Source organism: Myiozetetes cayanensis, unplaced genomic scaffold (genome assembly GCF_022539395.1).
Source record: "Myiozetetes cayanensis isolate MyiCay16 unplaced genomic scaffold, myiCay2020 scf5-8, whole genome shotgun sequence".
Lineage (NCBI taxonomy): Eukaryota > Metazoa > Chordata > Aves > Passeriformes > Tyrannidae > Myiozetetes > Myiozetetes cayanensis.
The window spans coordinates 65,783,840-65,811,560 of NW_026087742.1; the positions used below are offsets into that span (position 1 = coordinate 65,783,840).

Genomic DNA, 27,721 nt, shown 5'->3' on the forward strand with positions numbered 1-27,721 from the left:
TTCAAACTCCTGGCTCACCCTTCTACTGCAACCTGAGGTATGTTTTTGTAATCTCTACTTTGCTGTTATACCTCCTGACAAGTGACATCCAGTTATTCAGCTCACTTATTTAAAGATGTTCAATGTGCCTTCACTGGAGGTCACACCTCAATTAGTCTTGAGGCAGATGCATAGAAAATCAGTACTGGCTATTGAGATTTTTTTGAAATTATTTGTTTGTTCCTAAACTTCCTTTTTCTTCAAAAAATGTCAGTCAAGTTACCAAGATATGTTGAAAAATGGTAATGGTCACATGAGTTATTACCCTTATTATTAAGCATGTGAGAACCTTGTAGTAATTTTAATGTCCTCTGACTGACTGAAAATCATACTTTTGCTGCTGCTGCAGCTGTTTCTGATAGCATAAGGGCTGGTTCCTTCTGGTTGTTGGGGTTTTTTTTCTCCCCAAGGGTATAATGTTTGGACAGACAGGAGATGCTAACTAATTCTTTGTGCTCCTTTGAGCTGGGGTGACTCCTCTGCACAGATCATGGAATTGGGGTGCGCAACAGCAAAAATGGAGCAACAAATTCACTTTAATTAGGAATTCTTGGGCTATGGTGCGCATGCCAACAGTGTTCTGTAGGCTCCTTCTGTGTGATTCTCAAACGCTAAAAAAAAGATCCCTCAGACCACAAGCAGTGATAGTCAAGCAACCTCACTGTGGCAGACTGACCAACATTGAAATTGTCTAGATTTAACTCCAGTCAATCAACCTCCAGTCTTGGTAGATCTTTATCTGACAAGTCAAAGAATCCATTTTCACAGTTCCTTCTCTATTTGGGCATCTATACTGCACATAAGTTTTAAGCGTGTATTTTTTTAAATTATTATTTATTTTTATTAAAAAATAAAGGGAGGAGGCATAAGTAGCAGAGGAGCATAAGTAAGAAAGACTGAAAACTGCACTGTTAAAATGAGCCCCTCAGTTTACTGCATGTTCCATCCAGAATTATGGTGTTCCAAGGGGAGTAGTGCCTGCCTCCATCTTGAGACCCAGCTCTCTCCTCTGCCTACACACCGAATAGTTCAACAAACACTAGAAGTGCATGCAGGCTCAACAGCTAAGTGTGAGGGAGTGATTTCACCCCCTCTTGAACAGTGGATGCTGAAAAAGATTGAGCATTTCAGTGAAACACCCTCACCAGTGCCAGTTACAGTATAACAGCTCTATGAGGTTCACTTTACGTATTTAGGCATCTAAGATTTTCATCTTTTTGGCCATTTGAGGAATCTAGCTAACTAGCCATACTTAAGCCATTAACCTTTTCATGTCTTCTTCTATATCTATACTGGAAGATGTAAAGTTTTAGAAGCATCCCACATGCCAAGGAATGTAGGGATTTGTTGTTTCAGTAGACAGAATTCCCACCTTCATTATTTATTTCTCCCCCACACTTAATCTCCTCAATAAAATTGATCAACTGTTATGTTGGTACGTAGCTTGTTGTTAAAAACCAATCCCCCCCTCATGAGGCCTTATACACCAACCTGGCAATATTCCATTTGAAAAAAAGTTGAGACTTGTCATTCAGGAATTTTAGTCAAAAATGATGAGCTGAATCCAATAACACACTTTGCAAAAATGTGTTTTGCATAAACTCTGTTATCTTTTGTGACCAACTTTATTCAAAGTTACTTCAACAAAGTCTTGTTTTTCATAAGCATATAAAGAGTGAAATTATATTATCTTTCTATTTTAATAAATTCCCACACTGAGTGTTCACATTAAGCTGCTCAAATTAATGTCCAGTGCAACTTTATAATTACATAATTTCATTTACATTTTCTAAGTATTGGTTCTAACTCTAGCTTTCTTAACAGTCTTCTGGAACATGTCTAATATTCAAACAATTACTAAATATCAATCTTGAAAATTCACTGACCATCTCTTTTAAAATTCTTGGTGTGAGGTTATCCAGACATATTCATCTAAGACCATAAATAGTGGCTGTTTTAATATGCTCTTGAATTACTGTTGAAATGTAGTTTGTCATTATGTGATACAAATATATTTCCTCCTCTTTCCCCAAGTGCAGCACAGGAATATTTAGCATGTTTTTTCTCCTTGTGTATCAACAGTCCTACATCTTTTATCTAAAACCAGACAATTGTTAGAGTTCTTAATACATTTCATGGACTTCTTTTAGATTATCTTTTCAATGCAGGTCACTGACTTCTTAGAGGCATCTTTCTTCCTCCATATTATTTTTCCATAATCACTGCCATCAAAGTTATATTTGCTGTTACTAGTTCTTTTCCCAGCTGTTGAGTGCCTATAATTATAACTGCTTTACAAAGTGCCCTCTAAGGAGGCAGAAGGAAAGAGGTCGTTCTTGTCAAGAAGAGGTGTTTTGACTTCTGTGGGATTTAGACTTTGAGAACTGTACTCACCTCACTCACACTACTATTTATTTCTGTTTTGTCTAATGCAGAATTCACCTATGCTGGATGCAAGTCCATTTGAGGACAGAGATATAGCTTAGTTTTAGGAATTATGAAGACACTAGCGCTACTAGCATGAGCTCTCCTGCTTCACCACTAAGGGTATAGCTACACGACACCCTGAAATTTAGTTTTCTACACTTGCTCTGAATGGGGCAGTTCAGGTCCCACAGGGAACATTAGCCACACAAGCTCATTAGCTTCTCTGGACAGCCAAAGCGGTCTGTCAGGGTCTCTGCACTGCTCCCAGGATTGCAGTAAGCAGCACACTGTACCCTGCAGATATTAGGCTCTAAAGGCCCCAGGATCATCTTTGTGCAACTTGTAGCCAGTTGATTAAGGAGCTTATCCTTTCTTCCCCTACTTGAAAGAACACAGCATAAGAAGTGCAGGAATTTTTTTCTAACCACATCCCTTAATTATTTTGCTCTCAACATCAAGATTTAGTTCCAAAGGAGCATTCATTGCCCTACCTCATTATGCTCCCAGTGACTGTTAAGCCAGTAGCATGCCATTGCTTTAATGTCCTCCTAGCTTGTCCAGCCAGACCATTCCTCTGGCACATCCAGGCCTGCAAAGGCTCATCTCCCACCTGAGAGACCAGGATTTCATGAGACCCAAAGGACTCTCTACTACATTATTTCTCTAATCAGGAGATTTCAGCCAAAATACGCAATTATGGTGGCTTTACAGTTAGCGTTTATTAACGGATTCTCAGCATAAACATTCTGGAGCCAAAAAATGCTTTCTTTAGTAGTAAAGAACATGGGTTTGTCTCATATATTCAAGCAGTTAAAACATCAGCATAAGACCACCTACTGCTAACAAGCATTGCCAACACCATTTGCTTTTATAAAGTGGGCAGGTCGCCGTGTTGGACGGGGGAGGTGGAAAAATAGAATGGTGGTGGTTCCCACCAAACTTCCAAGTGACGGGCAAATCATCTTTCCAAAAATTGAGAATGTTATTTTCTAAGTATGTATTTTAATTAATCTTGTCTAATTGCTCCACGTGTAGAGATTTCCATCTGCTCTAATAGTACATAAATAATTAAATGGCACGCTTAAGGAACATGTCACTGTCATTTCTGGCCCTACCACGCAACAAGTCCGAGCCGAGCAGCAGTATGACAACAGATGAAAATATAGGAAAGACTCATCTCCTAAAACTGAGTCAGTGACCTGTTGTTCTCAAAAAGGTCTGTTGTAATAAACAGCCTCCAGTTCAGATACACATTAAACCTACAGAGGTCAAAAAAATGGAACCGGTAACAAGAAAATATTTTTCTGTATTTTTTCTTCTCAGATGGGCCAAAAATATTTGAAATGTACCTGAAACCTGGGAATATGAGGCTCTTACCTAAAGTTAAGACTCTTTAATATCTGACTAAAGATTGGGTTCAGCTACTGAGTAAGATGTCTTGTTTGCTCCAGACAGGTTGATGATTCTTAATCCAAGAATTCAAGTAATGAGCAGTTGAAGTTTCCATCTTGAAACATCTGTTCCGCCAAGTCAGCACTGGCCTTGATAAATAGCAAATCAGACTGATGCATGCAAGTGTATACACACATGCTCAAGTTAAACTTGAGGGAAAATACTTGAACAGATCTCTGCATAGACAGATTTATATAATTAATCTGTAATTAGGCTTTAATACAGTGCAGACTGACTCAGGTCAAAACACAGAAAATGCAGACATGGTAGGATCTTTACCTGTTGCTGCAAAAAGATTTTTCAAAGGCTGTTTGTGGGTAAGTTTACATACCTTCATTTAGTTGTCACAAACCTTCACTGCTATTCTAACTTACTCACCTTACAGCACAAGGAAAATATGTTTAGCTAAAGGATAAAAACAAACCACAAGTACAACTGCATCTGAGCATTTGTAGCAATCTTAGCAAACTTCAAATATAACTTTAAAAGTTTTGCTTAATTTTTACCTGTGCAAAAGAGAACTTTGCACACACCTCTCATTTTACAAAGTCTGTACCGGGTTTTGCAATGGTGACTCTCCCTGGGCCTGTAGGATGACCATTTCTTTTGCAGTGTTTTTTTCTTTAGATTCTAAAAAAATGTTCTCTAATGCTTGAGTCACTCTGTTGAGGTTTCTACCTGACCAGATCTACCAGTCCAATTCCATTAACAAAAATGCCAAGATGGTTCAGGAAGGTACACACTTCATTCCCAGCAGTACAGCAAAGAAAACCTGAGGAACTACACTGGAAAGAGGAAGGTTTGACGCAACTGTCCTCTAGGGTATACAGGGGGCTTTGGCAAAATGAAATCTCACCTTTGGTACATGCTTCACAACAAAGCCTTGTCCAAGGGGAACTACAGGTACTTTCCTGATTGTGATGCTTTGCACACTAGAGCAGAAAGGTGGAACGGGATGACTACTGAAACCTTAAGAGGGGAAAGAAGTCCAGATGAAATGTGTTTTTCCTCAAAATACCAGGCTGAAATAATTGGGGGTGTGCCATTTGTTATTTCAGTAGGAATATCCTTTTCTCCATGTAGTCTATCACAGTATTTCTGGTAAAGTAAAACGAAAAATGGGAACCCGGCTTGCCTTTCATAAGCAAAGGGAACACCTCTGTAAATTAATCCTGAAACAGCAACAGATAAAGATACACAGCAATAGACTGTCATTTCATGATTTCCCACATTCACTTTAACAGAAAGTCACCCTGCTACATTCCTCGTTGTGGTGGTGCTGTATTATATAGCGCAAGTGGCATTCGCAAAGCCTGTCATGAGTTAAGATGGTACCTTGTGGCTAGTGCAATCCTGTCTCCAGTGGAAAGTTAGAATGAGAAAAATAATGACTTTCTTAAAGTAAAAGAATTGTACTAGCTCTCTTTTGAAAGTCAGAAGTAAAAAGAGAAACCATTTCTTCCCTTGAGGAGATGGAGTCTAATGAGTGGCCAAAAGTACAGACAGCTACTATTTTGCAAGAAGAAAGTTAATTTCCACTTCTCTAGTAAGTTTATGTGAAAAAATAAGGTGGGTATTTTCTAACTCAGAACAGGCTTCTGAATGTGCTAAAAGCTCCTGAAATTATTATCAGAGATCTTCCTGTGGCTTTCAAGCCTGGCTTAGTTCAGCTGAGGACCTCAGTTTTCCCTCACCTCATCATTATGAAACAACTTGTCCATGTCTTTCCACTCCTTCCCTACCCCTCCAAACAACACACGTGCAGGTCCCCATCAACTCTGGCCCTACTCCTCCCACCAGGATAGTGGGACACAAGTACCTTTCCTTAAGAGGTGTGTCTGGTGGAGGAGATGAGAAACCAGGGAGCCTGTCTCCATCCTGCCCCTCCACCAAACTCCTTTGCTCCCAAACCCCACTCCCACAAGGCTCCTCCACTGCCAAGCTCCCGACCGCCTGGGACTTGACATTTGTTCTTGTTTTCTCCTGTCTCCCCTAATGGGTATAGCACTACTAAGCGAATAGGAATGTACAGAACAAGAGAGTTCAAAGTAATTGAGTCTACATTCATTCAGAAAGCCTGGATCTTTGCCCGCTCAGAACCTGCAGCATTCACATAGTTTCAGAAAGTTTAACCCTTTTCCCCTGAACCTGGTAATGTTCTTTTGAGTGCAGAGGGTTGCAGTTCTCTTACCAGTGACCGTGGACACTGAAAGGTGTCTTTCACATACCTAGCTCTAGGTGCTTACCACTCAAGACTTTATTTCTCCTTTTTTTGCTCTGCAGGACAGTAACTACAGACCTTGAGCTGTTATTTTTATAAGATGCTCAGGGAATTGTGTTGCAGAGGAATGACCACTTACTGTAATTCCTGAATGTGTCTGCCAGAAGTCTTACTTACACAAACAGGACTGAGCTGGGTTGAAAAGAGCTTACTTGTTTTTCTGCTGCAAATTTGCCTATTAAGGTGTAAATTCACTTCTGTCTGCAAAATCAGTGAAGAAGCAGAAAAAGTCAAAAATTCTTATAGTTGTAAACTCTTTTTTTTCCTGACTATTAATTCTGAACAAATTCTTATTTCAATTTAATTTAAGAGATTATATTAGTTGGCAGCTTATTACTGACTTTAAATTTGTAAATAATAATGATTTGTTCAAAAGTATAAAATCTAGTAACAATGGAAATTCTTAAAATGGAGTATCAAATAATTTTTCTGTCTACATCTAAAAGTGCATTTAGACTATCTGTAAGATAAATAGTGCAGCACTGTGTAGGTCAGATAAGCAGTGAACCTGAGTAGAAAAAAGAGTCAACCTGTTTCATTGTTAGTGACAGTAGAAATGTCAAAATAAAATATCATCCTTTAAAAATTATATAGTCTTTAGTAATCTTCCATTTGATTGTTGCTTGACAAAAGAGTGTAGGACCCGGCCCATCATTAGCACAAAAACATGGTGATGAGACTGGATTTATTTATCTGTTAAGACACATTCAGAGATGGTTTTGAAGATGTTTAAAGTGTACACAGAGCTTTACTCAGTGATATCATTTTAATTAACCTGCTAAAGCATTTACTATAGCAGGCCCTTTAACAATGTACACATATAGAACAAAGCAAAACAAAAAAACTCATAATTTTGAAATTACCTCTTTATCATTCACTTAAGGAGATGGAGGGAAAACATGCGATTAAAGTATGAAAGTCTCAGAAACATTTCAGTTACTACAGCCACATAATTCACAGAAATGTCCGAAAGTTATTGGTATATGCACTTATCAGATCCTATCTAACCCTATGTTGTGCCTCACCTAGAAGAATTAGTTTCCAGACAGCCTAGTGTAGTATTGCTAGTTTTGCATTTTTAAAGCGTTAGAAAGCAGTTTATACTAAACTTGTCCTTTCAGAGGGTCAAAACCGTACTTTGAAGCCTAACTGGCTTAACACAGACGACATGACGGGCATTAAAAAACTGTAGTTTGAAGTATAGCCCTAGTATAACTAGGGTTATGAGAAGGGCATTCATACAAAAACAAGACGATTTAAAAATCTGTTGGTTAAAACACCTGTTTATAGGCTTGAGTGAGGAAAGAAATGCCAGCCATGAGTGTTCAGAAAACGACACTGAAGTTGCATTGTCTAAATGCAAATACATGTTAGTGTTAGTTGATGGAAATTAGCCTGCACGGCTTTAAATGCTACGCTGACGGGAGTAGCCGGACCTGCGTTAGTAATAACAAGCATCGAGCGGCTACGTATTGCTAAACAGACAGTTTGTGTAAAGAAATGTTATGCTGAGCTCTTTCCTGCTTCTGTAATTAGTTGTCTGCATGCAGACTCTGAGACATCCTACTCGCTGTGGACTGGGCTACAAAGAGGAGGAGTGCCAGGTTGACGAGAAAAAAATCCTTTTTTACGTTTTTAAAAAAGAGCTTTGTCTGTAAGTGATAGGGGATAAATGCGGGAAGGGGGAGGTTGTCAACATGTCTATGGATTCACAGACTCTCTCCCTGCAAACTGAGAGTGCAGAGCTGGCAGGGCCAGAATAAAGGTGGAAAGTTTTTTTCCCAAGGCTCCACTACATGCTGTACTTTTCCCATACGACGTGAGCCCGCCGGTGTTGCACGAAAGGACAGCGACGCTCCTCTTTCTCTTCCTTCAGCGAAACATGCGGGAGCTTAGCTCACCGTCCTGTGTCTACGAGGAAATATGCTTTGCGTCGAAACCACACCTCAAAACAAGTAAACAGAAACTTGCCTCATCCAAGGGGGGAGAAGAGACGAGACAATCGTCGCTACCTCTTTTCCTCTACCTGTCTCCCTTCTTATCTGCGCTATTTCTGTAATACACTGAAAACCAGCATTTGCACATCGTAGGGGGGATGTACATTGCAGCGCTGAAATTTATTAGCAGCAGGTTTCGAGTACGAGTTGCCTTCGGGACAAAAAATAATAAATCTGAATGACTGCCTTTAAAGCCCTTTCGAAGATGAAAGGTAGGACAAGACGGTTGTTTTAAAGTGCCCACATTAGCAGAGCTTCTTTACAAGACTATAAATAACAGTGAAAGCACGAGAGGGGCCTCGGCGGACCGCCGCACTTGCTGAACACCCGCTCCCACTCCGCGGCGAGCGCCGCGCCCGCCGCCCCTGCCCGAGCACCGTGCGCCAGGCACCGCTCCCTGGCTGCTGCCCGGGCGATACCGCTGGGGTCGGCTCCGGGCCTGGGTCAGGGTCGGGACCGGGACCGGGACCGCTCCGCGCCGGAGCCACCGCGCTCGCCGGTGCCGCCGCTGCGGGGCAGGGCCGGATCGGGCCGGGCCGGGCCGGGCCGGGCGGCGGGGAGGAGCTGCCCGCGCTCCCCGTAGGCAGGGCGGGCGGCAGGGCCGGCCCCCTTCGCCGGTCTGGGTGGGGTGTAGGGGGGGCCGGGGGTGGAGTAGGGTGAAATAGAGGCGGGCGTGTGTCACCGGGTAGATACCCGTGGCCAGGTACAGGCGGAGGCACTGACGACAGCGGAGTGGATGCGCTCTGGGCTGGGGCTCCTGAGCACTGAGCGCACCAACAGCCGCCGCCCGCCCGGAGCCGCCCGCGGGTCACTCGCCCTGTGCCGGGGCGGGCACACCGTCCGCGCCGCGCCCGCCGCCAGCCTCATGGCCACCAGGGTGCTAACCATGAGCGCCCGCCTGGGGCCCGTGCAGCAGCCCGAGGAGCCGGTGTTCGCGCAGCTCAAGCCCGTGCTGGGCGCCCGGGAGGCAGCGATCTTCCCCGGGGAGGACCTGAAGCAGCAGCCGCCGCCGCCCCAGCAGCCGCAGCAGCACCCAGCGGGCGGCGGCGGCGGGGGCGGCGGCGCGACCCTGCCGGCGGAGGAGATGGTGCAGGTAGGCTGCGGGCACCCCCTCCCAGCCCGGCGGTGGGCGCTGGGTCCCCGCACAGCCCACCGACCATCGCGCCTCGTCCGGGCGGCAGCGACCGCTGCGGAGGGGGCGGGCGGGACTGGGTGGGGCCGGGCCGCGGGGCGAGGCGGCGGACACTGAAGTGCGGGGCTGCGGCGGCAGCGGCAGGGTGTGTGTATGGGTGTGTGTATGGCGTGCGTGCGTGTGCGGGGCAGCGGCCTCGCCGCCCGTGCGGAGCGGGAGAGCTGCGGCGTTCCCGCCGGCGGAGCTGTGCGCGGCCGCCGGGGCTGAGGCGGGGCGCGGGATCCGCGGGCCGTCCCGGGGCGGACGGGGGGAGCGGGGCTGCCCCCGCGGGTGTGTTGAAAGCTACAGCTGCTGCCTTCGCACTTGCCCGGCGGCAGAATTAGAGCGGCCGCCTGTCCTCCTCGCCCACGCACGGAGTCATGTTCGGAAAGGGGGGGTGGGGGGCGAGAGCACACGACACACCGGCTAAGGGGGGGACTTCCCGGGATTTTCTGTCTGTCCCAGGAGGCTGTTTGGGAACGGATCCACAGGCAAACAGCTGGAGGAGCTAAAAGCGGGAAGGCGCCAACCGCAGCCGGGCTCCAGCCCGCGGCCGGTGCCGGTTCCAGGGGCGGCTCCCCGCGCCCCTGTGGGACACCCGCGCCCTCCGGGCCGGCGGGAGCCCCTGGTGCCGCAGCGGGCTGTCGGGCGCTGCGTTTCGGTGATGTCTTCCTCAACGAGTAAATAACTCACGGCTTCAAAGCGCGCTACCCTCGGCTCGTAAACAAGAGCTAGAAAAAGTAGTCTGGCATGTCGGGGCAGATCCAGATCAAAGGGTCGGGAAGGCGGCTCCGTTTGTTTGTGGTGTTTACTGGGGGTCTTTGAAGAAAGGTCCTAAAATCCACTTTCGGGCAGAGTTGCTGTTTGTCAGCTGCTTTCTCTTGCGGGGTGCTAAACGGGTCTGGTATGAGCGCTCTCTTGACAGGGCAGGGGGGAATGTAGCATTTGCCCATTGGAGAGTGCGTGATAAATGTTTTGCCGATGACTGTACACCAGTAATGTATAGGGCTCCAGCCACCCACGGATTCCCTCGCACCACTGCGCTAAGAGAATGATTTTCCAGTAATTAAAGAGCTCTCCGAGGACTGAGGCATGGATCGGGACATGTTTATCATGCTATTAGCCAATTATACACTGCATAGATTATTACTGGTTTAAATGTAGTCCTGGAGACACTTTACACAAAGAGTACTCTGATGCAGTCAACCCGTCTTCTTGTTATTCAGTATGATTAATAATTTTACACTTTGGTGTCGTATTTCTAGTCAAGTACTGTTCTTTTAAGGATGAAAAATCCTGGAAGTGTAGAATATAGATAAATATATATATATAAGCGTTATTTGAAGTATTAGCATTCAAATAGCCAACTGAGGATGCGGCTTTTAGAGTTAGCATTTCAAAGACAAGCGGGTGAAACAGATAGGCAGTCACCCTGCTCGAGCAGTGAATTCCATAGCAGGAGATCTGCAGATTAGGCACAGCGCCTGTCACTTCTGTGCCTCGTGCTATCTTGTAGGCATAAAAGATGAAAAGATTGTGTATGCTGAAACATCAGATCGATCTTAATGTGTGAATGACTTATGCCATGACTTTATCTCCTTGTCCTTGATGATGTTGATCAGCATGCGATTATAAAAGGCAGGTTTTCATTAGTGTGAGCATTCATAACTTCCTCTGTAGGTGTCTTGCGGCTGGATGAACAGTATTGCCTTTTATTTGCAAAGCCTCACATGACTTGCATGCCATCATCTTTCTTGGTTGGTAACAAATCATGTGGATTATGGTCTGTTTTTTCTTTGTAGACAAGATGCGAAATGGAGAAGTACCTGGCACCTCAGCTCCCACCTGTTCCTGTCATCCCTGAACATAAGAAATACAGAAGAGACAGTGCCTCGGTTGTAGACCAGTTTTTCACTGACAGCGAAGGGTTGCCTTACAGCATCAACATGAACGTCTTCCTCCCTGACATTAGCCATCTGAGAACTGGGCTGTACAAATCTCAGCGACCCTGTGTAACCCACATCAAGACAGAGCCGGTCACCATCTTCAGTCACCAAAATGAAACTACTGCCCCTGCCCCTACTCCCACTCAGGCCCTCCCCGAATTTACCAGCATCTTCAGCTCCCACCAGACTCCTGATGTGAACAACATTTTCATCAAGCAGGAGCTTCCTACTCCAGATGTTCATCTTTCTGTCACACCCCAGCAAGGCCAGCTGTATCAGCTCTTGAGCTCACCGGATTTAGATATGCCCAACACTACTTCTCAGGCAGCCGTGATGGACTCTCTAAACAATGTCTCCATGCCATCAGCCATGGCGGGCCTTAACACGCTCTCCTCGGCTGTTCCACAGACTGCAATGAAACAGTTCCAGGGCATCCCCCCCTGTAGCTACACTATGCCAAACCAGTTTCTGCAGCAGCAGGCCACTTACTTCCCTCCTTCGCCCCCAAGCTCAGAACCTGGAAGCCCAGACAGACAAGCAGAGATGCTGCAGAATTTAACCCCCCCTCCATCATACGCCGCAACTATAGCTTCTAAGTTGGCGATTCACAATCCGAACTTACCAGCGACTCTGCCCATAACCCCCCAGAATATTCAACCGGTCAGATACAACAGGAGAAGTAACCCAGATTTGGAGAAAAGACGTATCCACTACTGTGACTATCCTGGTAAGCAATCTGTGCCACAAAATCCCAGCCCTTACAATAATAAAAGTGTGAATAATCATGGATGAGGTATAGGTGGTTTTTCTTTAGCTGTAGTTTACACCCAGGGAGAATCAAACAGTTTCGTGTCAAAGTAGAATTTCTCTTCTTTGTTGTTTTTAGTGGGACATTTTCACATTCTTTAAATAATATAGACTGTTTTCTTCAGTTCATTTGTCGTTCTCTTAAGCAACTGAGCTCATTTTACCATGTTACAAAATTTTTACTCTATAGAAAATAAAAAAATTATGGCCTTTGCTAATGTAAGTCAGTGGGACTATGCATCTCCTGCGCTCACTCTTCCAGTGAGCAGAGACTCAGTTTGTCCAACACAGTACAGCTCAGTTTGAATCTTCTGGCGCTGAAAGAATCACTTCGGCTCCCAATAGCCAAGGCCATGGCTGTATTTTCTCTGCTATGAACAGGAGATTCAGCTGCTCTCATAAATCCATTAAAACCATCTCTGAAAATTACCCACAGGTGGATTGTCTTCAACCTCTCCCTCTCCTACACTGAAGGGGAAGAGGGACCTGACTGTAGACTGTGCCTCCATGTAGTATGTGATCCCAGATACGAGATGTTCACACCCATTGTAGTGCAGAGAGAAATTGCTGCTCCTGGTTGCTCTCCCCCTTGAGCAACATAACTCTGGGTGGCGTAGCACCCATTCGGTGTGCAGCGTGATAAGTGCTTGGTGGAAGAGTTATGCTGAGCCCCGGGTGGCAGTGACACCGAGCTGGGCTTGATCAAGTCCTCTCTGAAATTTTTAAAAGATGAAACCCTCTACTGAGTTGGTAACTTATGTAGCAGGCGTTACTGTACATAGATTGTAGCAGCTCTTGGTCTATACTACATTACAAAGCAGTAAATCTGCCAGAAACATACGTGGTTTTTCTATGTAAAGCAGCATATCCCTAGGAACTTCCTATGTAAAATTTTACTTCTAAATGACAAAAGACGATGCCAGAAGGTAGCAAACTTAAATGTGTCCAGATAGTACCCCAACACTGAGTGAGGAAGTTTAAATGTAATGTGAAGTGTTCCTCTTCTACCTACTGAAACCTCTCTCCTTTTTTGTTTTGTTTTAGGCTGCACAAAAGTTTATACAAAGTCTTCTCACTTAAAAGCACACCTGAGAACTCACACAGGTATGTACTCCCTCTCTCACTGTCTCTTGTTCTTTCATGGCTGACACATTTTCTGAGAAAGTAAGCATGTTTGGTCTGCCATCTCCTCCGTATTTTCTCTAGAGTGCTATGGGTACAAACTGGAAGTTCAGTTAAGAAATATTTAGGGATTGGTCAATGGAAAGAAAAATTGATTTTACTAATGCAGTTTTGCTAAACCTCTTATAACACAGAACTTACAATAGCTGAGAAAAAAGCAGATGGAAAGGTACCTTTTCAATCTAAAATGCCATTAACATGTTAAAAAATAGGCTTTTTCTCCCTTGAATAATGAATTAAGCATAGTTAACGTGTTCTTTTAAAGATTTATCTAACTAGATGGAATTTTCTGGTTTGGGTTTTTCTCTTGACCTTTTATAATTCTTTAATCTTAGAATTTTTCAGGAACATCGTGAAAACTCCCAAGATATGTCCATTTACTCTGTCCTTGGCATTAACTGTGTTGTATGACTTTTTTGAAAGACAAGTGGTTATACATACTTACTTAAAAAAAGCAACAACATCAATTTTATTTTTTTTTGTCAGTGAATGACATTAAAATGGAGACAATTAAAAGTGTCAGTGAGTCACACTTGGTTTTTGTACCTTGATCAAACTCCACCCGCAGGTACAGAGGCAGTCCCCGTTCTCAGGCCCGCGTGGAGCGGAGCTGGGGATGGTGTTGCTTGTGCGTAGGTGCAGGAGCCGTGCGTGCAGAGGACAGTGGTTGGGAGGTGGAATTGCCCTAGGTGCTCTTCCTAAGCATTCACCTGCTGAGGCAGGGAGAAGGAAAGAGGGAAACAGGGAGAAGAACTCAACACCAGCAGATCGGAAATTAGTACAGTTCTTTGGCAGGATCTTAGGACAGAACCGCTCATGCCAAATCACTGAAAAGTATCAAATCAAATGAGAGGGCTGCAGCTCCTGTTTTTAAAACCGAGTATGAGCCTGGTTTTTTTGTGTGGACCTGGAATCAGAGCAAAACACGAATCACAGTTAAAGCAATTTTGTTATTGAAGCAGGCTGTCAGCGCGATGGCTGTGCCATTCTAGTAAGGAGTAAGTTTAAACCAAAAGTCAAAACAAAACTTGTCGTGAGCTGTGATCTTAACAAAATGTTTCAGTATCTCTATGGAAACAAGGCTTTCTGTTCGGCAGCTATTTAGAATGGATCGTTAGATTATCGTACAGAAATTGAGTATCTCCAGGCTAAATGTTACTAAGGAAATTTTGTTTTGATAAACGAAAGTTACCTGTGTTGCAGTCACAGTGAAAAATCAAAAGCAACTGTACAAAGTTTATTGCTTTGCATTAGTAACAGGCTAAATGCAAACGCTGTTAAAAGTACCTTTTATATATAATCACTCATTAGCAGTAAGTTTAGTAAGAAAGGAATATTTTCATGAGGATGTAAATCTGAGTAGTCTCGGAGAGTAGAAACCCCCTTTAATAAATAATCTGTAAATTTAAGAGTGTGCAATTTCCACTTATGCACTTCAGCCAGGAACTAAATACCAGATTTAAGTATCTCGTTTACTATTATATAATAGCTAGAAAGAGAAATAAAAACAAAGCTTTTTTTAGTCTAAAAATTAGCACTACGTAGTCAGCATTTGAAATGGATGCTTTTTCTTTTTTTAAATCAATTTATATCTTTTTTGTACCTTGAGTAGTAACGACATTAGGGTTTACAAAGTTAATACTTATGTGCATAGAAATACATCTCATGTTGCTAACATATATTGCTTAGGGTCACTAATGTTTATTGTTGCCTTCACTTTTTTACCTAGAAATGTGAATAAATGTGCAAAGGTCAAAGGAACCGATGTATTCATGGAAACAAGAATGTTGTTGTAGATAAAAATCTAGTGAATTTAAGCAGGTCTGTAATACAAAGGGTCTTCTGGGGAGGTGAATGAAGGGATAAACTGTCTAAAGCATGCATTACATGCAGGAATGTAAGTCCGTATCCTTTTACCTGCAATATTTCAGAGTTTGGATTAGTTTAACTCTCTTGAATATTCACTTCATAATTGAAGATTTTCAGCACTGATTCTGATCTCTGCCTTAACATATGGTTGAAGTGTGTATTAAGAGCCAGATCTCGGACTTAATATTAAATCGATTAATGAATGTTAAAGTAAAGGGGTGTAAACTCAGAGAAACCTGAGAAATTGCTCGGCTCCCCCAGGAGTGCAAGGGAATCTCACTATTGATCTCCAATGGACTCAGTGCCGAGAGCTAAATTAGGGCGTGCGCCTCTGTGCATCCCATTCCCCTGAACTGTGAATTCATACAGCAGTAGTAAGTTTTTATTTTATTTTTTTTTAATTTTTTTTTAGTTTAAATTTTTTTTAAAGGACTTCTGTGAAGCTTTTACCTTCAAAGTCTAAAGCAAATGTCACGTAATCCATTTTAATAAAGTTGTGTGTGATATTCTTTCAAATCCCTTCAGGGATAGCAGACCTGTTTATCTGGCTAAACCCGTTCTTTAGTAATCATGGACCACTGAAGTTGTTCTCTCTTTATTCTTAGTTTCTTAACAATACCTTTTAAAATTGGCTGTAGTCTCTTTCTCATCCCAATCAGTCCCCACCCTTCTCAGCAATCTGTCATCTTAAAATAAAAGAGCCTGCAGCAAAGGTTGTCTGCCATTAAAAGTCAAGACAGACCTTATGGTTTTCCTTTTGTATTGGAAAATCTCAGCCTTTTCACGGTATTTATTTAGCAGCCTTTCCCTTCTGAAAGGCTTTCCCTGGGTTTAGTGGATGTTCTTTGAGAACAAAGCTAAGGGAAATGTTATTTTTTGATAGGTGGAATGTAGGCTGTAGTCTTTTCTTTTTTAGTTGAGATATGAACACACTGTCAGACTTTATGAGGTACATTTAAATAAAACTATAGGAAATGGGCAAGAGGAAAATCCCATACATTTTTCTTCTTAAGTGTTCCCAAGGTGTTTACCTTAGACCAAGTCAGGTGGTATAAGCTAATATAGTTATGCTGATTTAATGTAATTACTCTGGACTCTTGCTGTTGATTAGGAATCCAGTATTCCCATTAAGAGCTAAGCTGGGGTAATGTATTTGTACTGGTTGCAGAGGCAGGCACACGTTATTTCTCTATGTAATGCTTTAGCATTTGTAAATGATGAAGTAGATTTTAGTTCATAAGCTCATAACCCCAAACCAGAATATGAACAAAGATTCAAATGTTGAAAAGATGTGTAACGCTCTCTGTCCGTTTCCATGCAGGTGTCTGGTACATTGTAATACCTTAAAACACTTCCTTTTAAAATAACTTTACCTGTTTGTCATGGAACAAGTTTCTTTTCATGCCCGGCATTGTGCAACTGTGGTATAAAATGTGTGAGGGAGTTGTACCTTTATCACAGGCTTTTCAGCAGTAAAACCACCTTAAACCTTTGGCATAACACCTGTATGTCCAACTTAATAAAATGTGCCAAATATCAATGAAAAGCAGTTACTTGTGTATAGAAGATAAACTTCATTCAGTTCCTTTTCTGGCATCTGAGTATATAAATATATATATCAAGTGATCATTCATCAACAGTGGCTCTACAACTTATCCTTTTAGATTTCTTTACATGTTAAAGATTGGATTGTGGAAATTAAGTGTTTGATACGTGGGTACCGGGAATACCCTACCTGTAACACTGCAGAACTACTGGCTCCATGGTTTTTTTAATTATTATTTCTGTGAACAGCTGCACACTTCAGAATTGTGTATGTTTTTAAGAGGAAAATCTGTCATTGTTTTGAACACATCAAGGCACGCACATTGAGGACATTTTCCAGCTGCATATTGGTTTTCTGTATACAGAGTCTTTGTACAGGCATGTTCTCTGATCACATGATGGGCTTGCCATTAATAGTTTCTAGCATTAACTGCAGAACTATTTCATCTCTATCTATAGATCTAGTTTGGATTTAGTGATGGGAAGTGGAAGCCGAGATAACTCAAGAGAAATGGCATTTCTCTAAATGAGATGCACTCAAAATACTTCCACTGTCCCTAGTTATTTCAAATGTTTATATAGGCATGGAACAGCTGCTGACTTGTGCAGTTCCTCAAGGTGTTAAACGTTTTATTTTATTTTAGATCTCTGCCTCGACAGATCCAAAATTAGACTGATGGTACATCAGAATTAGAACCAGTTGTGTGCAGTAGACTTGAGCAGTCCCTAGGACTTGGTACTCTATAGGGACACTTGTTAAAGGTGGTGCCATATAGAATTGCCCAGGAATTCAGGATGCCTATTGTTGAGAAGGGAAAACAGGTAGTAGTTTGACTCCTGCTGGAAGAAAAGCACCTTGTGAAAACATGTATCAGCTCAAATCATCCTGAGACTCTGGTGAGGGATTTCACTCAGGGTGCACAAATTTGAAATGGAGGCCCCAAAAGACTCTGCCTTGCTCATGATTGCAGCTGTCTATGCATATAGCAAACCTCATCCTGGAAAAATCTTTGCATCGTGAAAACAGCTATTAAGTAATATTTCTGTGCAGACCCCGCTTCTTTGACCAGTTAGATGAGTCAGTTGCAGAGATTATACTTTAAGAAGCTGTCAGTAAATGCCATCATTGATATAGACCATAAGGAAAAGTGGAAGAGAGTTAAATAAAACTATTGACAAAGTGCATTAAAGTGCAGTGTTGCTAGACAATGCCGAAGAGTATGTTAGTATCTTTTATTTATGAATTCTTCTAAATCCATTAGTCGCCTGTGTGAGAAATGGAAGTACATTATTTTCCTGTGCAAACCACAATTTAAGGGAAAATAGTGCTTTTTTTTTTTCCAAACACTTTGTGAACAATTGCAGACCTTGGGATTAATTGATCTGGTTCTTTATCCGTAGTCATAAGCTAAATGAGAAGTGTTAGAATGTGTTGCTCAAAAGAAGGTGAAATCTTAGCAACCTAAATCTATATTTTAATTAAATATTACTGGTCATTCACATCAACGTACAATTTTTGTGAATCAGGAATTAAATTCTAGGGTATCAGGTGAGGCGTATTCAGATTTTAGATACTGAAAAGAAAAGCCTAATATTTTCTTTTTGATTAAAAGCTTAGAAAGTCCCTCTAAGCATGAAAGCTTAAAAAAACTGTTGTTTCTGTCAATTGCTCCCTGAGAGGATTAAACTTCAGTTCCAGGATATTTGATTCCTGATAAGGAAACTGTTGACCTAAGAGACTGACTTTAAATATAGTTCATTTTGAGACCGCCCTCCATAGGCTAATATAGTCCCAAGATTCACAGCAATTGCCAGTGATTAAAACTTTCCATTATTTGATCAGACATTCCTTATTGTAATTAATTTCTGAGCTTGACTGGGATGATTGACTCCTGGTTCCAGCCGGAGTAGTGTGTTGCTCGTTGTTTGTTAGATGACCTGCACCTCCCATTGGTGAAAGATTAGAAACATTTGAGTAATGTCCTAGTTTAGTCTGAGTATCTTGGTAGCAGCATTCCTGTCCTGTCAGGCTGCATTATTTATATTCAGTGATCTCTAACAACTCTGATTAAGGACATATTAAAACCTTTGATTTTGGCAAGTGTACAGTGCTTCGCTTTGAGTTAAAATAGCTTTTATGTTTTGCTTTAATTTTTAATTTTTTTTTCTGTGTCTGTGTGCATACAGTAGATGGAAATCTGGAAGTCTACAGTACATGTTTAATAAATTCCATTTTAGGAGCACCTCTTATCTGACTGTACAAAAGCCAGTGTTACTGGTAAGAGAGCTAAAGAGCTGTTCTTGTACCACAGGTGTAGGTTAGGTAATGTGTTCTTCGGCACAGGATGTGTAGACACAGCCATGCACCCAGATGGCACGGATTTCTTATAAACCTACTTTAAAAAAATTCTTTTCCTCTTTGTTTGCATATCTCTTTGAAGAGAGACCACCTCTGTTAAGACAGAATGTTACACCAGAAAGAAAATAAACCATTGCACAGACCAGTCAAGATTCCCCAGTAATCCTTGAAATGCATAAGACAACACTGAGCAAAATAAATGTGCTTCTAGAGTGGTGGGAGCCCTGAGAAGGTAACTCCTCTCTGGTCAGAAAGTAGATGATGTACAGTTCTTTTCACTGTCCTCTTTGCTCACCAGTCAGTTAACTTTTATTCCTGTTCATTCTTGATTTATCAAGTCCGTGAATTTATCAAGTACAAATTCCGTGATTGGACTTTGAGGGCTCAATAGCTCTCTGTTACAAAATTCCTCAAAATACTGTTTCATTGTGAAGTTGTACCTAATGGTCACACTCCAGCCATTACTATGCTAGGCTTTGTCACGTTTTAAAATGTGCAGCATATGCTGCTAATTCATATCATTGATGGGATGGATACTTCTAGGACCTAATTTGCTTTGTCACTCACAAAATAAGATGGACGTACCTTGTGTGCTGCCAGGACTCTTGGACAACTGAGAATTTTAGTGAACTTAAGAACTTTTAAACAACCGAGAGATTATTTATTTTGAAACTTCAACTTTCTATTCTTTCTCAAAAAAAAAACACCCCACAACACAAATACAAACCCAGGAGCTGCTTTTAACGACGACTGCAGCACTTAGTCAATGGCAGAAGGAAGGTCTGATTTTAACTAAATATTGGGAGCAAAACACATCTGAACGAGTGCAGACATACACCCAAGTAACTACTTTCCAGTCCAGTCAGCTTGGAAGAGACCAGAGTTTAAAACTGTGGTGCTCTGAGCTAGAGAAACACCATTTCAAGTGAACTAAAACAGAAAAAAACATTTCATTTGTTCTTATTTTTTTTTCTAAAAATTTAAGGCTATAGCATGTCAGGGAATTAAGACGACTGATGTTCACATGTGAAAAATTTGACAACAAATTCACTGGAAAGCTTTGAGACAGCATAAAGATATTTTAATAATCTGGTTTGAAACTGAACATGATAAAGGTTATGTACCTAACTGGTGCAGTTATGGTGCGGAAACTTCTGCTTTTCCCTGCTGCCTTTTTATCACACGTAGTTGAAAACTTTTTAAGACCGGACACTTGCCACTAGAAATAGTTCCATAATAAACACAAGTGATATTAAAATGGAAAGACTGGTGGAGGGGGGTTGACTTGGTACTTTCTTACAAGATGTAATCAGGTATTGTCTTTTGGGAGTCTTTGAAAAGCATGCTACTTTTTGCTCGTCAAGGAAGCTCCAAACTCGCTGTTCTGACAAAAATTTCTGATAGCAAACAAGTGAAGTTTCAGGCGTTGGCTGGTGCAATACCTGTATTTGGATTTCTGCATACCAATAGAGTTACCTAACTTTATGTTTGAAAATCCAACCGTTGCTGTTTACAGCTTTATATTTAAAGAAACCCATCCTAGCAGTGAATTGCAGAAATAAAGTCATAAAACTTGTCTTGATGGGGAAATTCATCAATAATGGAAGTGACTTGTTTTTTTCCAAACAGAATTTTAAACAGAAACATGTTCTTGAACAAAGGGTGCATGTTGAAGATAGAGGGTGTCTTCGAAATGACTGTCACCCCCGCACTGGTGGCACCGTGCCTTACCCAAATGAGCATGGCCGTCAGTGTCACTGCCAGCCACTGGAATTAATGTTCGGAAAGCAGTTGGTGCATTTTGACATGGCTAAATCACAAGAAGATAAATTAAAGGGAGAAGAGGCAACACAAATGTGTTTACTAGTCCAGACCACTCTCTTGTGGTATTGATAAGAAACCCGAACCTTGGGTATCTACTTGAGGAAATTTTATCTGTTGAAGTGGCTGATTAGGTTAGCATGGTACATGTAGATATCTAAACATCTTTTTGACATCCTTGCAGTCTCATAGCATTGTAAATAATTTTTTGTAACGGGCACATTGCAAGGAAAATAGTCTCCTTTCAGGTTAAGCTCCCTTATCTCTTGGTAGGTGCTTTCTGTAGAAGAGCTTCCAAACTAAACATTAGAGCTTGAAATTTCTATGGTCAAGTACAAGTCTCTTTCTCATGCTCCACAAATGTATTTCTTTTAAACTGGAGAGTGGATACATATTAAGAGCTCGAGAACTTAAAAATATATTTTGTGATGTATAAGCCTAGCAAAATATTTTAAATCAGTGATACTGGACGGAGGTTATGCAGAAATCCAATTAAACTTATGAAATCCCTATCCTGTTGAAGTATAATTTAAAGGAAAGCAGTTCTGTTTCCCAGAAGTGCTGCGTATAATATTTCTGGCTAGGGAAGAAAGGGTTGGAGTGTGCTATTTGGCTGGAAATCGGTACCAGCTTCCTTCATGGTGTTTTAGTTGAACAGTGTTGACATTCTAACAAATCCCGTGGAAGCTCCCCTGAAGTGGAGGAGTTAGCTGTTTTCTTGCTTTTACAGTGAAATATCTGTTTGATACCGTGATCGTGTTCCAGTAACCGAGACGTGTACTGCCTTCATATTTGATGACCAGTGGCATTCTTGGTTTAACACCCTATAGAAGCCCTAAATTGCTGGAGGAAAACCAAATATTTCTAAAACTTTACAGCTACTGTATTTCGCACAATCATTAAAGTAAACAAATCTTACATTACTATGTAGCCAACGAAAATAGCGGATAAAGGGTTCAGTGTCCCTTGTTGTATATACCTGCTTTTTAAAAAAATAAATCTTCAACCCAGATTTCTCAGAGCTTTAAAGTCAGCGTAGCAAAGAAGTAGGATCACTTCAGAAAATACGTAATGTGAGGAACTTTTTCCCTCACTTGCAGGAACTTAAACCAGTTTCTTATTTCTGCTAGATGACAAAAAGCATGTGTATAGGTTGAGAGAGAGAAAATACTACCAGCTAGTTGTTCTTCTGCTTGCTCTAAAGGAGTGAAAATAATCTCCACCTACTTTTTCTTACCCTTGCTTCCTCCTTGCCCGAAAGGAAAACATTTGAAATTGATTCAGTTCTTAAATAGAACTTTCCAACGGAAACTAGCATTACAAACATAGATATTCAGTATTTTACCCCTAGGATTTATTCAAAATAATCTGGGCCTCTACACTGGCACTAAAAATACATTTTCCAGTTCTCGCTATTGGCCAAAGCAGGGGTTAAAAGCAGCATTCTGGCCTTACTTTCCAATTTATAAAAGTAACACTGTTAAAACAATCTGTGTAAGGCAGCAGCTTGTTCCCCTCTGCTCATCCATCCCCTGAGCCGTGCTTGGTTTAGCTCAGGTCTGCAGCAGTCTGCCGGCAGGGAGGAGCGGTGCTGTTCCGCGTGTAGCTTTTCCCCTGAGCAGCGCTGTCGCCCGGGAGGGTTCTGGCTGTGGCTGCCACCGAAGTGACCGTGACAGTGCAGTAAGTGCCGAGATAGTGTCTCTACGAAGTTGAGTGCCCTGGAGTTTGATGGAGTCTCTGGTTGCTGGGCTCGACGTTGGCTTGGACGCTGTGGCACCCAGCAAGGTACAGGGTTCACTGCTGCCCCGACTGCTGGCAGTTCGCGTGCCAGGAGCCTTCGTATCGCTGCTGGCACTGCTCGCACGTGAGGAAAAGTTTTAACGGAGGGCAGCTTCTTTTTCTGTTTGTACTCTGACAGGGTCAGGTACCATCTACACAGGACAACTCTGAGGCTGCTTTTTCAGTGCAGTGTAGTCCAACACTTGGTGAAAGTTGCACGTACTTCATATCTCCTTGGTGCCAGGCTTGTAAAGAGATTTTAATCTCTGGGTCCCCATTCCAGTCTGGTCTGGATATTCCTAGGCTTTCGTTAACTGGTGCTATTTCCCTGCCCTCTTTACCTTTTCTGTCATTCCTTGTGTAATTCTGCAAAATGTAAGAGCAAACATTCGGAGTAGGTAGAGGCCTAACTATGGATATGCTCTCCCTGGGCAGTGAAGGGGGGCAGGGTCACAAGACTGGGAGTTCAGCAGCAAGTATAAGGTTGGCAGTTTTAAGTGAAGACTTTTAAAGAAGAGTTTAAAGCTAATAGGGAGAAAAGAGAAAGGATTGAGAAAAAGAAAGAAATACACTGGCTTTAAGTTAAGGTGCTTCAAATGCAGGAGTAATGCTTTTGTGTAACCTCTGTGTGTGCATGTGTGTTTTAACACAAAATGTTCTCAGAAGATCTCCCTGGTGCTGTGCTTAATGATCAGCAAAAGAGTCTGTAAAAGACTCTTTTAAAAAAGCAGTTAAAATAATCAGTGTATATAGTGCAAAAGATCCCTCGCTGAATAGGGACCTTTCCTGTCATTCTGCTGTGAAGACCAAAGGTGTTACCTGGCTTCTCTGGTGTTAGAAAAGCTTTACAAACTGGGTTTGAATGAAGTCTGTATTTTAGCATAAAGTGTGTGTTGCACAGAGCAAAAAATAATTCTATATGATAGACCATTCAGTCTTCAATCAGCATCAGAATTTATTCAGAGTAACTTCAGCTATGACAGAAATCTGTGATGATTTGTGTTCTGCTTTGCGATCCACCAAATAATTACAAATTCTGTGAGAGGTAATGCCAGGCTCCTGTTTTTCTTAAGGGATGTTAAATTTCCACCATCATTTCAATAAATCCTAGTTACTGTTTTTGCAAAGAGGTGGTTGGGTGGTTAGTTTTTCTTGTAGAGGTCTGGTTCTGGTTGTGACGCTGCTAACATGAAGCCACATACCCCTTGTGAGCAAAGGGCTGATTTTGCACTCAGTAGTAGATAAAAAGTTGCAGGTTAATCGGAAGAAGCAGTAGAAACTCCCAGACAGAAACATTTTCATAATTTCATCTGCATGATAAATAAGTGCCTTTGAACTAATGCTTTAGAGTTTCTCAGATGGTGTGCTTAGCTTATGCAGAGTAAACAGTTAGATTGCAGGATACTGGCTTCTCTCTTTTTTCCACGTGCTTGTATGATGGTAAAAATGGAAAAGTAGGAGGCACTCAACAGTGCAATAGGGTTGAGACTGTGAGGGTAAAGGTCTGAGACCAGTGGAGAGGTAGAAGAGGTTAGAAAGGCTTTTTTTGGAATGCTGGGCTTGGGTGTATTTCTGCTCCAGATGAAGCTGCTGCCACAGAAGTCATCATGGCTTTGTGACTTTATATTTCTCCCATTTCAGCAAACACCTGTAAATTGTAGGCATGCTTAAAATACTGTGTTTATAGTTCTAAAATGGATGAATGCAAACATTTGAGGTGCTTGGGCCAGTGTATTCAAGCCTAGGTGGATATTTTGAAGGTGCATTCAGAGCTGCTGTAACACAGTGAGTTTTCAGAGGTGCCATGTTCCCCCTACATCAGTACAGACTGCTAGAAACAACAAGCACTTTCCACCTCTAAAATATGGCTATTTAAGCACCTTACTGTAGACATTTCATTCTGAAAATGGGTGCTTTGAACTTGTAGGTACCTTTTCCTATATATAGCTAGCCCTGAGCGGGATACTGTAAGTTTTTATTGCTTGTAACATTTTAGAAAATACTATCCTCATTGTGTTTGTAACACACTGTGCCCCTTTCTTCACACATCAGAAACTCTTGAACAGATCTGCACACTACAAAGAATCTTCGTAGAAGTCTTCCTTCCCATTTCAGACCTCTTAAAAAAGCTCTGTATAATATAACTTATCCATTTTTCAAAGGTGCAAGTATAAGTTACAAACTTGGCTAGATTATCACGTGAGACGGCTTTTTTCTCCTACTCCCCCTCATACTGGAGTGAGCGTAAATGAATGTATTTCGGTCTCGTGCAGTCTTCTTAGCTCTGCATTTCCATACCATAACTGTCTCTAATTTGCATGTTTGAAAGTTTCTTACATTTTATTGAGGTATAAAATCCACACTTTCAAGAACAAAATTTGCTGAAAAAAACAAAGGGGCTGCTTACTTGGGGCCTGATGAATAGAGCTGCAAATAACTAGGAAGCATCAGCTCCTTGTTTGTAATTTATGTCTTCAAACGGAAGAGCAGCGCTATTCAGCGTAATCTCGCATCAGTTTTCTTTGCTAAAGAGTGATGGCTGACAGTTTCGCTTCTCTGTGCTCTCTTTCAGGTGAGAAACCATACAAGTGCACATGGGAAGGCTGCGACTGGAGGTTCGCTCGCTCGGATGAACTAACGCGCCACTACAGGAAGCACACGGGGGCAAAGCCCTTCCAGTGCGCCGTCTGCAATCGCAGCTTCTCCCGCTCCGATCACCTGGCTCTCCACATGAAGAGGCATCAGAACTAAAAGCTGGACTTGTCGTTGAGGCTGTTTTGTATCTATGCAATTTCCTATTGACTCTCAACACACAACTGAAATCAGTTTAATTTTTGAGTATGGGTTATCCATTCAAAAGAAATCTCAAAAGAAACTGGAAATGTATATTTTGTATATTTATGCGGAAAAAGGGAAGACACTGTATCACAATACCGGAGCGTTTGGTCATTTGTTTGCTTTCATAATGTATATGGCTTTAGTCAGCAGGTTCATCTCTTTACAAGTATTATATCTCAACACATTGCAGCTTTATACATATTTTTTCCTCTTGCGGTGTTTTGACCAAAGCACTGTCATTATGGTGACAGTGTTTGGTAAACAAATTAATGAGAGGATGCAGATGAATGCACACAGTGGAAAAGCCATAAACTGTAATCTGTCAGGTTTTTACTGGACATATTAAGTACATGTGTTTTGTTGGTTTTTTGTTTTTTGTTTGTTTTTTTTTTTTTAATGTTAAGCAGTTCTGTGGATATAAAATACATAGAAAAATTCATAAACAGCCATAGAACAAAACACTTTGTTCTGTGTGTTGCATGTTTGCTATGACAAAGATTTTGTAAATATGCAGATCAGCTTTTTTAGGTTTATTACAAAAGTTTTCTAAGAAACATCTGAAAAAAGCAGTTGTTTTACATTTGATAACACGGCACATTTATGAAAAAAAGTTACTTATATACCTCTCAAAACAGAACCAACTTAGCTTCATTTTTCTTAAGAGAACTGAGCTAAGCCTTTCAGATCTTTTGTACCTGTTAAACTCAATGGTGTGCACTGAATATTCAAAGCAGGATTTTGTTTTCAAATTGCTTAAAAGGGCGAAACAAGCAGAATGAACTGTAAAGTCAATGTTGGAAGCTGAAATAACGGGGATAGTTAAAATGAACACAGGATGTTAAACCTCTTACTATAAGCTAAAGTTAGTATCACTTTAGAAAGAAGGATTTAGGATGCAGTTTCCATACACAGACATGTTAAGCTGGTTCAGCACCAGTATGATCTAGTTTGATGTGGATATTGCATGTAATTTACTAGGAGGTAAAGGATACAGTAGTTTTGTTTAAAATTACAGTGCAGTTTAGTTAATCCACTGTTCAGATCGACATACGCAGGGGAAAATTTACTGCTGACAACAGTAGCTGAAACTCCACTGAAGTCAAAGAAATTATGCCCTTTTTTGCTAACAGTGACTTTGATCCACCGTGCTCAGCCTTGAAATAGTAGATGAAGGGCCAAAGATGAGGTTAGACCAGGTAGGATTTGGCCAGACAACAGGAGAAAACCAAACAAATGTAGTAAGTGTCTGAACTTCACAAGCCGTAATATTAAGCTGTCAACCAAAGCCTAGAAGAGACAATCAAAATACCAAAAAAGGGTCTTGCAGGAAAACCTAGCTTTGTTAAAACTGTTATTTGTCTTTATTTATTTGTGGTATATGATAGACTCTTTTTTTTTTAAGACAATTTTACATATACTTGATAAATTATAGTTTTGTTTGTTATAGTTAGAAATGTTGCTCTTAATGTAAATAGTTGACAAATGATGTAAATAATTTTGTAAGGCTTCAAATGTTTATACGTGGAAACACATGCATAAATTGGTTGCTGTTTTGCTTCTTTTGCCTCCCCCCTACCTTATTTTTGTATTGTGGTATTTCCTATGCAAATGATGGAGCAAACAGCTGTATAGTTGTAGAATGTTTTGAGAGAGAATGAAATGGTTTATATATAAAGACTCTTTTTTTTTTTTTTGCAAAATAAAACAAAGTGCCTAATGTGTGTGTGTGTGTGTGCGTGCATATGCTCTCTCTAGCTCCTGACAATGAAAGTTCTGTGTTTTTGCAGTGGGAGCTGGAAATCATGGCAATATTAAGCAAAGAGTGTCTGTTCTACATAGGAGGGGCTGCCTCTTTGGAAAGTACCTGGCACTTCTGCCTCGTGCTGTGATGGAAATAGTAAATGCAAAGGGATAAAGGATGGTGCTTTTTTGCCATCTGAACTTCAAAGGAAGTGTATGGTTGCCTGAAAACAGTTGCAATTGTCCATCCACAGTAGCATGATTGGAAGTCAGAGGTATCTGTTGCGTGTATAGAGGTATGCAAATTCTTTCGCAGTTTCAAAATGGTTAAAATCTATTCAAGCTCATCAGCAGTGGTGCCCAAAAGGCATTTCTCCCCAAAAAGGTGCTTTCATGCCCTAGAAAGGCAGGAAGGTCCCATAGCAGCACTATACAACGCCTGCCACACCAGTTTCTCCTTTTCAGTAT

General features: G+C 41.5%; 1 protein-coding gene across 2 annotated transcripts; it reads left to right on the forward strand.

Moving 5' to 3' along the window:
• On the forward strand, window positions 1–27,224 carry KLF5 (KLF transcription factor 5). 2 transcript variants are annotated; one of them, XM_050333734.1, is made up of 4 exons: window positions 1–37; window positions 11,170–12,040; window positions 13,165–13,224; window positions 25,248–27,224. In XM_050333734.1, the coding sequence occupies exons 2-4, from the start codon at window positions 11,182–11,184 to the stop codon at window positions 25,424–25,426; spliced, it is 1,098 nt and encodes a 365-aa protein (XP_050189691.1). In that variant the 5' UTR covers window positions 1–37; window positions 11,170–11,181; the 3' UTR covers window positions 25,427–27,224. The 2 variants fall into 2 exon arrangements, with proteins under 2 accessions (XP_050189691.1, XP_050189690.1); XM_050333733.1 differs by lacking the exon at window positions 1–37 and adding an exon at window positions 9,062–9,289.
• Window positions 27,225–27,721: the final 497 nt, after the last annotated feature.